The sequence below is a fragment of the Thunnus thynnus genome, chromosome 9, assembly GCF_963924715.1.
Source record: "Thunnus thynnus chromosome 9, fThuThy2.1, whole genome shotgun sequence".
In the NCBI taxonomy this organism is placed as follows: domain Eukaryota; kingdom Metazoa; phylum Chordata; class Actinopteri; order Scombriformes; family Scombridae; genus Thunnus; species Thunnus thynnus.
In genome coordinates, this window is record NC_089525.1 from 18,376,895 (window position 1) to 18,390,201 (window position 13,307).

Here is a 13,307-nt window from a genome sequence, read left to right on the forward strand (position 1 = left end):
TGTGCAATCAATAAAACGATATAACATAAGAAAAACATCCATTCCTTGTTTATGATGCGTGTGATTTTTTTGATGTCTGCATTTGTCTGCAGAGTGAGGAGTGGATGTGCGTACATTATAAGTATATTAAACTAAATGAGATTTTGCTTTACAAACATGCAGGCATGTCTCTCCTGCACATGCGAATATGTACAGTATGCATTTGTGCATGTTATATTCAAATCCTGTCAGCTGCAGACAAGTAGCCCAAACCCTGTATTTCATAAACACTGTGCCTCCTAATACACTGTGATATCAAGCTCTCATTGTTGGGTAATTGCCACTGATGGAGAAAAAACAATATTTCATTCAACACAATCTGTGGTAAACTGAAATCAATGAGGCTGAATAGTGTGATTAAAATTTGATCGGATCACTGACGACCAACAATGACAACAAACATGGAACAGAGCTCCTTTTTTGAACAGACAAAGCCGCTCAGTGGTTTAAATGTTGTTCAGTGTGGCCAGGATAATGGCAGCCTATTGATCCTGTCAGAATTTATTCTGAAACCTTAACTTTTTTTTACTGCTTCACATTACTTCTGAAAAGAAGCAGTGACACTGTGCAAGACCTGGTTATTGAGAAACACTGGGAGACTTTTTGAGATTTGAAATGTTGGGCTGCTGCGTTTAAGTTTGATCTTTTGCGGCAGGAGAATCACACTGAAAAAGGATCAGCAAGAAGAGGCTTTCAAAGACCCTTAGGTTGTCAATGGTAGTGTTTTCTGCTTGAGACTTCTGTTCTTAACTGTAGTTGTACAACGTGGGAGGTTTGTTCAGCTAGATGCAGATCAAGGTGTATCTGTATGTGTGTACAGTGTGAGAAGTTTCTGCATGCACTGTGCATCTGTGAGAATAATGCTAATTAATCAAGTAACCAAATTTTTTATTTTTTTATAGAACTAGAGCAAATATACAGAACAGAGGAGAAAAGTATGTCAGGTTTTAAGGTTAAAGTACTGTGTTGTTGATTTCTTTCAACCTCTTTTCCTTTATCTCTATAGATTCATTAAAATGAACAATTAAGAGGCAATTAGTGTCTCTATTTACAGAACACAAACACTGTACACATGTGCATCTCTTACTTCTGATCTACAAATTACTGTCTACACTGAACCGCATTTTCTTTTATTTTAAAACTAAAATACTTCCAAATTGACATTTTCTGGCATTTTTAGCAACTGCCCTTGTTTTTGATCTTTATCTCTACTTTCCATCAGCAAGCAACGTATATTGCTCTGCTTCTAAAATGTATGTTTAGACAGGCATAGTAACAAAGAAAGGTGTAACAAAGCCTCAAGGAAACAAGAAAAAATGAAAGAGAGCTTTTTGTGATCTAAGGGAGGATTTCAGCCATACATTCAACAAGTATAAGAACTTATGGTGCGAGAGAAGGTTTTCTACAGTGTGTATAGACCGGCATTTCCTCAATCATCCTTTATACCACATGAAATAAAAGCCAGCATGAGACCCCATGGCACCTCTGTCCACACTACCATGTGTTGCATTAAGGGTGTATTATGTCATGGACCAGTGACTCGCAGATGTGACAGCAGGGCTGATCATCAATTATTATACCTCAGTGGATCAAAATGAGCATATCTGCTCATTCCAGCATCCAGCATCCCCAGTGTTGGCCTGTGGCGGCTGAGCGGCGGCTTAGTGCACCTCCAATCCCCCCCCCTCATCCACCATCCCCTCTGCACCTGTAAGCTCTGCGACACCAGCCGGAGCCCTTGCAGAGGCAGTGGGACATGCCTCGAGACAACATCTGCCTCCCTTTGGTGACCTGCCGAGTTAAGCCAACTGCAGAATCAAGGGCATGCTCACAGAGGTCCCTGATTTTATCATAACAAAGACCTCTCCTGCCTGTAACTGGCTTCAGGAGACGTTCCAGTCTATTTTCTGCTAACACTGTGAACTCACTCTGTCTAACACTGTCTTTTTTTTCACTCTTTATTCTTCTTTCTCTCTCTTGCCACTCCATCTAAAATGAACACCAAGGGACACATCCAAAGAATCCAGATGTCTGTGAAGACGTCATCCACAACTGTTACAAAAAAAAAACGCTATAAAAAAAACATATTTTAGACTCTTTGAGTGGAGTTTGAGTAGATATTTTAAGTGTCTCAATGATAAAAGATATAATCAAATATAAGTTTATTTTTGTTTTTTGTAACGTAACACCACACTGTTACGTTATGAAAAAATAATTTCCCCTCAAACAAAAATAAAAAATATGTCATTTTCTTTTGTATTTTCAATTCATGTTGCATATTCACAATCAGTTCTGTGATGATTTATCTCTTATGAGTGGGGCGTATTAGTCGGTACTAGGGGGCCTCTGTATGACAGATATTTGATGCTTGAAATCCAGTGGGACCCCTGGCTGAATGGAATCAGGACAATCAATGCAATCAAGCAGGTGTCTGGGGGAAATGGGGACAAAGGGATACAGTCTGTCTGCCTGCTCGCCAGAGCTTCTGGCAAGCCTTGAGCACCAGTTCTGCTTCTGTATGCATGGAATGGCAGACAGCTGACTGACCTCACGAGTGCTACATTGCCTTGAGGTCCCCACAGATGCCTCACAAAGAGCCCGGGCAGAAGTACCTCGCGAACTTGACCATGGTGAATGTGATGAATGCCTCAGCTTGCTTGCTGAGGAGGATACACAACAACCAGGTTTACATGTTCAGTGTCAAGCCCCTCAAAAGCCCCCTGTCATTTTCTGTTAGGTCAAACATGTCCTGCAGGGCCTACCTCAAAATCTACTCCCTCAGCATATCCCATCTCCTCCTTCTCCCTTTCTTCCTGCGCTCATTCAGCTCCTTCCGTTCCTTGCCACACTCTCGCTCCATTTGTCAGCGTTACCAGCCCGTGAGTGGTTTCTGAAGTGATCCATTTGTGCGCGAATACCAATTTATCAGCCAGTCAGTGCATACATTGATCGGTTGGGGATAAGGTCCCATACAGTACAGTGAGGAGTAATCCCGTTCATGCATGTGCATTCCACACCTGGATTAAATCACAGCGGTAACTCAGGATGCAGATTAAAAACATACTGTAACCTGCATGCTTTATTATATTCCAACCAATTGAATTAACTGCTAGTAACTTCATCAGAGTGTGTGCGTGTCCGTGTGTGTGTGAACTGTTATGCATGAGATTTATTGCAATTTTATGCCCGTGCTTGTGAAATTAATGATTTCACAGTAAAATATTGCATTCCTTGTGAATGACACATTTTAGATGAAATATGTTAATACGTGAAATACAGACAGATGGCATCATAGTTGTAGCCGTCTGTCATCATATCACTGATGTCATTGCAGCAATACTGCAGCTATTGAATCTCATCAAAACTGCGGTTTATCTCATTGTGATTTCTTATTGAAAAATAAGACGGAAAAAAGCGGCAATATAATTTTACATTGGTCACAGCATGCCATTCTCAAAGCATATTCCTCTTGTTTTTGTACTTCTTTCTCGTCTGTCAGCGTACGTGTTACATTCATTTTGCCCTGATACATCAATAAACGTGGTTCTTTTAGGACAACGAAGCTTTAAGAAGGCTTCTCTGTATGAATCTGGTATGCCATGGTGTTCTGCTGCATATCAGGACAATCCAGGTCAATAACATTAAAGGCTGAGAGACTTGGCGAAAATACAGCCCCTGTGATGCCGTGGTCTGCTCAGCCTTCAGGAGACATATTGATGCACAGTTATTTTGGTCAATAAGTCCTTCTGAGTAGAGGCCATCCTTATCCTTGAGACCGACCACATGTGAAAAATGAGAAAGGGATGAGACCATGCATTTTAATCTGTCTATGGTGCTGTATCTTAAAGGGGAGAAGAAGGGGGAGAAAGAGAGAAGGAGAGACAATGAGAGAGAGAGAGAGAGATGCACTTCCTCTAACCCTGTCTCAGCCTCACTAATGCAGTTGTTAACAATAAACCATACCATTGGTTACACTGAAATACAACACGTACAAGTCAGAGCATAATGGCTTTATTGAAATATGAAGCAAGCTGACCTCTGACCTTGCGACAGAATTTATAGGCAAACATAAAATCTCCAATGAAGACATTTTGTATTCATACATTTTCATATGTGCAGATGGTTACCACTTCTGCCTGCTTGAAAGCTCTCATTTCAAAGATCTCAATTTACTGTTTCTAAGACACGGAAAATGAAATAGGGCATATCGATAATGACATGATTTCATGTATATCGTCTATACAGTGGGTGTACTGTATGTGTGTTAGAATACATGTTGTGTGGGAGGGGCAGGAGTCGCTAAATTGCAAGAAAAAATGTTAATGCCAACAAAAGCTCTCAAACTGAAAATGAAAAGGAGTGGGATTTTTGTAAAAACCTATCTATAACAAATGGCCTTGCATAAAACATGAACACATGTATATTTTATAGCTTCCCGTGTTTTCCTTCTGCTTCTGAAGGAGTGCTCTTTCAGGCAGGTATAACCTCAGCTCACCACACTGGAAAGACAGCGTGATTCTTGAGAAACATTGGGAGGTTTGCGGTGTCCAGATCTGTGGTGAGATTTCTTAAAAGTTTAAAAATTCAAGCAAGTTATCATTTGAGGAGCTCCCACGTAGAGATGTAAGGAAGTGTTTACTAGCGGCATGATTTCAACTGGATCAAATTAAATGAGGATTAAAAAAAAAAATTTGCTACCTTGCCTTTTGCACCACACGCCAAAGACACCATTCGCATCCAAAAAAACGCTTGCCCAGTTTCAGGTGTGTTGTTGTTTTTAATGATTTATGTTTGGTGTTACTGAGATCATATCAGCTAGATGGGATCAAGGACCAAAAATGTTCACCTCTCGCCAACCTAACATTTCACAGCTTTAATATGCAGTCTGAGCCATATTCCAGTTTAGGAATCACAGAGTCAGTGAAATGGAACAAAGTGAATTGCTGGCTGGGGCCTTTGAGCCTCTATCCTTGTTTGAAGTCTCTCTCTATCCCTGCAGAGTTCAGAATACATTGTCCAGAGACATGATCAAACTTGGCAGCTATTGATCCCTTCCCAAACCAGGCACAAGACTTACTGAACATGTTAACAACTTTGGAATGAGTATTTTAATTGTGCAGGTCTTTGAAAAGCCCACTCAAGTCACAGTGCTGCTGAGTGAATTTGAAGTAGCAACTTTTGGACAGTCAAACATGATGTATCCAGCCAACTTTCTTGTTTTTCTCTGAAAAAATCTGCCTGAACTCTCTGAGTATTCGCATCTTACTGGGGCACACTAGAGAATAAAGAACTGTTGAAGTAAAAGTATTAAAGGGTTCATTAACGATAAAAAAAAAAATCTCATTTGAAAAGTTATTTAACTACATAGAACAGTTGAGAATAAAATTTGCCACTCTTAGTGTGCTGGCGACTTAAGCAGCAGTTGATTTTATCTTTGCATTCTAAACACTGCTTGTCTGTTTCAATTAGTTTGTAGGTTAGCTTTCAGCACCGTGATAGTGTGTTCAGCTTGCCGGTATTTGCACTATGAAGCCCTTCTAATGGTATGAAAACTGTTAATGCAACACACTGATATTTCAAAAATCTTTAAATATTTTTTCCACCTTGTCCTGTTGAGATCTGGATGATTGCACCAGAAATCTCCCGTCTCAACTTCAGAGAAGACTTTGGCAAGACAACAAAGAAGGAGCCTAATACTCTAGAAAAGGAAGTTTCTAACATGACACTTTTCAGTCGTTTGAAGGAGGGTGGAGAGAGATTTCTGCGAGCTGAGTTGACTCCTCCGAATCAATAGCTTGTCTCTCTCTCCGAGACAACTGGTGTGGCATTTGAACCAGATAAAACAAGGGTTCCCCTCCACCTCACCTCTGAGAACTGAGCACTTCCACCAAATCCCAATCGGTTGAGAAGGATACAGATGAGTCCATCTAAATCTCCTTCTGACTCAGCTCTAGACCCCCGGCGGTCAAAAAAAGGAGAGAGGGAAAAAAAAATCTAAAATCATCTTAAAAGGAATGGTCCAATCTATGTAGGTTAATACTCACTGTTGCTTCATTTAGCTCTGTTGCAGGCCCACTGGGGCAGCTGTAAAAAGTTCTGGGAGCCAGAAGGCACAAAGGCTTTTATTTATTTATATGAGGGAGAATATACAGCGGGAAGCAAACTGGTGCAAATGATGTGAAAAAGAAAGTAGTTTGAAGACGTTATCTTGTAGATTGTGGGATAACTGCAAGAAAAGAAATATGCTACATTACCATTTAATGTGCAGCATGAATTAAATATACACACCGCAGCCAGAATATCTCTGATAACATGACAATATGTGAGGTCATGATGTGAAATGAATGAGAAATGCTTCCTCCCATCTTTCAACAACCACACCAGCAATATACCCTTAAGCAGGGGACTTCATTTTTAATTACTTCAGCGAAGCTGCTCATTTGTCAGGAGTAGATGACGAGATGCGTTAGCAGAAGTAAAAGGTTGCACTGGCAGCTCTTAAGTGTGTAAACGTGGAGAAGGGCACTGCTATCAAAGAGAATGCCTGATCAGCCAACTTTACACGAGTAAAAGTTAAAAAAAAAAATTGAAAATGAAAAAAATCAAGCCCAACAGTCTTACAGCAGTTCATCATCTTTCTAACCTGTGGTCAGCCAATTATCTGGATCTTGCTACATTGTTGGACTTTTAACTCTCTGAACAAGGGTCCTCTTCTCCCTTGCATGTCAGCTTAGTCTTTCCCCCTGGTCGCTGATGACATTGTAACACTAATTACAGCTAATTGTTCTATGCTGAATGGATTTAGTCACATTGCAAATGATATGCCATTGGTCAGTGTCACAATGTTTCCACAGAAAAATTCAATGGGGAACGGAAATTTGCACAAATGAATGTAATTAAGAACCACATTCATTACTTCTAATTGCATATGAGAACCCTCAAAGTGAAACTGAGATTGGACTCATATGAATAATTAATGCAGCTAACTGTACTGAACACTATGGCGTTGTTTCCGTCACATAATGATTTACTAAAGTATTGGTATGAATGACAAAATGTGGTGCTACGGTTCTGTACTGAGGCTGGTGCCGTCGTAGAGTTTCAACTTTTTTTTTTCATGCTTCTTCATGAAATCCCTTTATTCATGGGCAGATTGTGTCTAGACAGTTGAATTCCAATCTTAGGGCAAGCTTGGCATCAGTGGCTAGACTTACTTACTGGGTGGAGTTGGAGGTTTGAGAAGTATTACAAAAGCAAGTGGTACCAATGTATTTGGCACACTAGATCAAGTCAAGTGGCCTTTTCCACAGACAAGAAAAAGGGTAAATGTAAATCAGTCAACCGGAAAGTCAGTCTGAGAGCTATTATGAAAATTTCAGACCTACAGAAATCAAAGAGTTTAGAATTTTGCCCCGACAAAGTATGAGCTCAGCAAGCCTTTAATCAGATTATTTGTCTACTGGCATCAGGAATTTTATAATGTGCTAAAGAAACCTTAGACACAAAATTGCACAAAGTGAAAAATAATTTAAATATTTAACAAAAAACATTGATTGAAATCAGTTATTTGATGAAGTAAATCCCTTTTCTGAAAAGTCTGTCGTTTTATAATACACTGTGCGGCATGTTTAAAACTATAATCTTATTATAGTTGCAGTGTTTAAAAAGGATTGGCTTATTTTAATAGCAGATTTAGATCTTAGACAGACAAGGTGTAAGCTGGTCATTTGAAAGCCATATGCCACAGATTAAGATACGGCACTATACTGTACAGCTTTTTTATGTTTCTTCTACTGACTAATGCGCTACTTCAAAACTGCCTTTAGTGAGCTGCTTGTAAGAAGGCAAAAGCACAAGCCCTTAAATCCCTCAACTTCAACAACAGGAGAAAGACATAAGTATATTACAAATTGTACAGAGAACAAAATTGTGTATTATTTGAAAAATGTGAAGGATTCTCAGGGATTTGCTCCCACGTTGCTGCACTTTGTCTCAGGGCTTACGATTTGATTCCACCGGGCGCACCTGCATCATGTTACGACTGTGACACGGCCACCGTAGCTGATCGCAGCCACTCTAGTCAGTGCTTGTGATTCCACCAGATGTGCCGCAGCATGTTTCAGAAGCTCAGAAGCATTCCAGAAGCGGCTTTCCGCTCCGCTCCGCTAAAAATATGCACCTAGTCTATTTTTGACGGAAGCCGCGTCGAGCTACACATAGCAGATCAAGCAGGGCAAGAAGTCAAGGCACAGGAACAGCATAGAGCATCTGGTCAACTTTCAAAATAAAACACCCTGTGCAGACTCCTGATCATATATCAACAATAAACACAATTAAAACACACAAATAAAGAAATCATTTAACTACTTACTCATGGTAGAAGCATAAAAATCAAGAAAAATTACTTAATCAACAGCAAGTCAACGTCAGGCAGGAAACGTAACCTTTTGTTTGTTTGTTGTTACACAGATTCTCGCAGCTGCCTCACAAGGTACAGAAAAAAAACACTCCACTTCTGAAAGTCAAGACTGATATTTTCTAGTCAAGAATGACATTTTCATCAACTAAATGCTTTTAGTATTCCAGTGAAAACAACGGTGCTCTTAGTGATTCCAGGAAAAGTCAGTCACTTTTGATGTCTAGAACTTGAACCTCTTTCAAATGATGTGCTAAAAACAGAGGATGCCAATGCGCTGAGTCACTGTATGAGAGAATGTCAACTGAAACATCAGTGCGCATCCTTCTTACTTGAGATGCATCTAATATCATTATGCATTCCTGTTTTTGATGTTTTGATGAAGTGTTGCAATTTGGCCAAAAGGGACAGGTACGATTCATCACTCCTAATTGTTCTGGATGTGTAGTTCTGTAAAAGCCAGCTGTCAGATGTATGGGGGTTGGACCTAAAACCACACATGCTAATGATGTTAATTTTCAGCTTTTATCTATTTGTCGAGACAGGAGCGGAAATATCAAAACCTTTGGAACAATGTGTGACAAAAGAGGCGACAGCACAAGAATGATGGCGGGTGGTGAAGTAAGCCTGGAGGGGGAAGCAAGAGCCCATAAAATGAACAGCCGCCTAACTCATAAATAATAAAAAACATAAAATGTCATATGAACTTTATTTCAAGAGTGGGTGGTCTAATAAAGATGCAGGTTTAAAGAGTTGAGAAATTCATTGTCATAAGAAGGCCACATGGCTTGCCTTTGGCACAGACAATTACTCAGTGCAAGTTGACATTCAGGTCCGAGCTGAAGCACCTTTTTACGAAACAATACCGCTTTTGACTCCTGAAATTCTCTGGCTCTACCCTCGCTTGAGTCTTTCAATCTCTCAGCTCTATTTCTCCCTCTTCACTTGGAGTCATTCCATCTCCTTTCCCCTCTTTCCACTTTTCCTTGTTCTTTCTGCTTTACAAATTGAGACGACATGATAAGAGATTGCCACCGCCATGCCAGCCTGGTGCTCATTGATAAAACCATATCTAATCCATCTTAGGCCCCCCTCTGTCACCACCGCACTCATCTCTGAGACGGTCAACATGCAGAGGATCCATCTCTCTTTTTGAACTGAGTAGTACAGAGTCAGAGTTTATCTTTAAACTTCTAGAAGGAGAAAATGGAGCCGGAGGAGTCAGGCGACTTTCACTCTGCCTTCAAATGAGCTGCGAGTGTGTGTGCGCGAGAGTGTGTTAAATCAACAATATCTGAAAGCAAATGAAAGAACTTCCTTGAATTTAGGTGAGAAAATATGGTCTTTTAAAGATGTATTAATCAAAATTATACAAATATAACATATTGGGTTCCTGTATTTTCCTGAAGCCTAGAGGGTATAAATATCTAAAAGCTGCAAGTTCTACATATATTTCATAATGAATTATATATATGTACATACAATTAATCAAATCATGTCTCATACTCTCATACTGTTCTGTCTGCTTTAACCCTTTTTTAAATAGTAAAATCGGTTAGAATTAGACTGACTTTAATAACATTTGGTGTGATAAGGTTACAGTAGCATTAAAGGGGGCTTTGTGGTCAAATAACTAAAATTACTTTTCTAATATGCACCTACTAATATTAGACTCTGCTATTACACTTCCAGTTATTCTGTTAACACTTACCCTCTGCTGTGGTTTTTAATGCAGCAATTTATAAAAGTACACATGCATTTACAGCATTAGCCTTCTATCTAAAACTAATGCACTTCAGCAAATATTACCTCACAGTGGGTAATAAGTGCAGTATTTGAGTAAGTTTATGAAGTATGAGATGTTTATGTCACTGAATATTAATGAGATGATGAGTAATTGCCTCTGTATATGAATAAATCACATATATGAATCCCTGCTGTCACCATGGTGAATATATTAAAGAGAACAGCTGGGAAGGAGAGGTTTGATCATTAGATGTACACGTTTGTGTGCGCATTTATGCACATGCTGGGTTTATAGATGTACGTGTGTGAGGGAATATGGAGGTCAGCTGGTCCTGAAAAAAAAGACCCATCATGTGAGAAAGATTTCTTGCCATAACTTGCAACATTCTCTTATCAAAAATAGAAAAATCACAAATGGGACGGACCTTCGCATGTAAATGAACAGGAAGCCATTGGCAAGATGTCACCCATCTTGTCTAATGTCTAACAAATGTATTCACAATCACACTCACACTGACACCCCAGCCCTGGACCTGTCAGCGGAGCTGCTGGGGAGGCAGATGTGCCAAGGACTGTTGTCTCACTTACAGCTATGATACAATGGCTATACTGCATGTAGGTGTATGCAAAGCAATCTATTTATACCTGTCCTGTAGATTTTCTCTGCCAAATAAAAAAAAAAAAAAAACACAAAAAAAAAATTGTATTTTGACAGGTAACTCTAGGCAATAGCTACAGCATGCCTTGCAATAATTCACTCGGGCCATAAGAGGAGTGAAGGTCTTCACCGATCTGAGACTCGATCCAGTGTGTATTATATGATGCAGGGTTACCTCCAGAAAATAAAATCAGATTCACCAGGACTAGAATATCCAGCTTGAAGTGTTTGTGTGCGTGTGTGTGTGTGTGTGTGTGTGTGTGTGTGTGTGTGCGTGTGCGTGTGTGTGTGTGTGTATGTGTGTGTGTGTGTGTGTGTGTGTGTGTGTGTTGGTATATAACAAGGACACATTGATAAGGGACTCAGAATAGCCTTGTTCATGATGGAGCAAAATCATTTCAGCAGTATCTTTGGCATGCTGCTGGTGCATAGGCTTTGGATATACACTGCCACTGGTGGAAAAACTCAGGGTTCTCTGTGGTGTGTCTTGGGCACTCTTCTTTTTCCCTTCAGCCAGTTATTTGAGCAATGTTTTTTAAAAAATTCTGTTGTAGATGTATGAGCAAGGAATTGCGCATCCCTGTGTTCAATGGACCTTTTTATGGAGAACATCAGTGGGCAGTAAGCCATGCAGTGACAGCTGTCTTCTGAATCATCTGATTAAATTCAGCAACAGAGTTCCAACTTCAGAGGTATAATTCCCCTTACATTGTACAGCTTAGCAGTGGGTAACATTTAAAAAATTCAGACTTATGAATTAATTGTCAATAATAAATGCACCATTTTGAAAGTTATACCCTTAATCTTATTCTGCACTCCTGTGAAAACAAATTCACTGCTTGTTTTGATCAAAATTCAGTTCAAACCCAATTTATCTGCATATCCAATACAACTGAAACATTTTTTTAAAGGTTTTACAGAAAATCCAACAATACAGCACACGGAATTGACTTAATTTAACTGTCAGCAACTCAACCCTCTTTCATGGCTACTTGGGTAAAGATTCACCTCACTAAAATAGTATGTGTAAAAAATGTATGTGTAACTAGCTTGTTACAAATTACATTATGGCGAGTCAGCTTCAAAGATCACAAAAAAGGTAAAATTCAGTACTCACTGGATTCAGGGTCTGAGTTTCCATCTCCCTCGGTGCGGCTGTTAGGTGACGTTTGCTCATAGAACTCCTCCTGGGGGAAGCTGAGGGGAAGAGGCTGGGTGGTGCTGGCCGTGCTGCTAGGCTCCGGATCTCCCAGCCCGCTGTCACTGCAGCTCTCCTGGGAACCGTCTGGAAGGTGGAACGTCACACGGCGCTGGGTCTGGAACACATCAACAAACATGTAAAAAAATGTGTAAAAAAAAAATTCATGAAAAAGGATCAAATGACAATTAAGTAATGATGAATGTACTGGACCAGGGGCTTAAAAAGGCCCAAATTCAGAAATCTGTGGTGAAATTACATTCGAAAATTCAATTGTGTCTCTATCACTATGATCCACATCACAGATTTATAGGCATATATTTTTCAGAGGAAGAAAGTATGAAAAGTGAGCAAAGACAGTGAGGTCTGTCGTGAGTAACAAGGACATTCCTTCTGCTGGGACACTGCTGCTTGTTGAATTTTTTAAAATGTAATTTTTCAAAGCTTTGAGCAACACAATCGAAATTCCTTTCACCTTCATTGTATTGAGGTGAAGACAGAAATCTGGATGTCTCAAAACCTGGGGACACAAAACTGAAACTGTCTTTGTAGCTACATCACTACAGGTAAGTGAGAAAATGTTTTTTGTTGTTTTGACATCTTATTTGGGTGAGCCAACCTTGAACAGCCTTAGTGAGTCATCAGATTCATGTAATCATTAGTTCAAAGTCTGACCCTTGACCTCAGATACTGCTACATTGTCATTTTTGAGTTATCTTTATCAAAGCAACCGAAAAAAACAAACATTTTACATAATGCTCCTAAAAAGTCTGTCATTTGCAGGGATGCATGCACTTTTTTATTAAATGACATATCCTTTATAGAACTTCTGTCTGCTTCTTGAAAGAGTCTTGGCAGTCCACTACGGACAAACACAGATTATTAATGCTGTCATGAGTGTTAACAACAATTTTATGGGTGAATGAGTACTGTGAGACAGCATTTACAAGGAAAATCCTTGCCTAATTGTCTTAAGTCTTGTTGTTACATGCCCAGAACTGCATCCATCATCTTTACCTGCTTTTAGTAGGAAAATATAACAAAATTGCACCCTGTCACCAGGGGGACTAATTGAAACAGTGACCTCATAACCCAAAAATAATTTCTGGTCTGTTGAGTCTAGTGAATTACTTTTTCGGATAATAAACTGACTGTAAGATTTATAATTGAGACTTCCCGTCCTGATAATAGATGGGATGTGTATTAGCAGGTTGAACTATGTCCTAGTTTTCCCTTTCACCCAATTTAGA

At 39.6% G+C, this 13,307-nt stretch overlaps 1 protein-coding gene across 1 annotated transcript in view; it reads right to left on the minus strand.

Moving 5' to 3' along the window:
* Positions 1-13,307, minus strand: part of LOC137188928 (protocadherin-9-like) — a 97,282-nt gene that overhangs the window by 35,194 nt on the left and 48,781 nt on the right. The window contains exon 5 of the mRNA XM_067598512.1: positions 11,977-12,175. Coding sequence (XP_067454613.1) covers positions 11,977-12,175 — 199 coding nt within the window. The remainder of the gene's footprint in view (positions 1-11,976; positions 12,176-13,307) is intronic.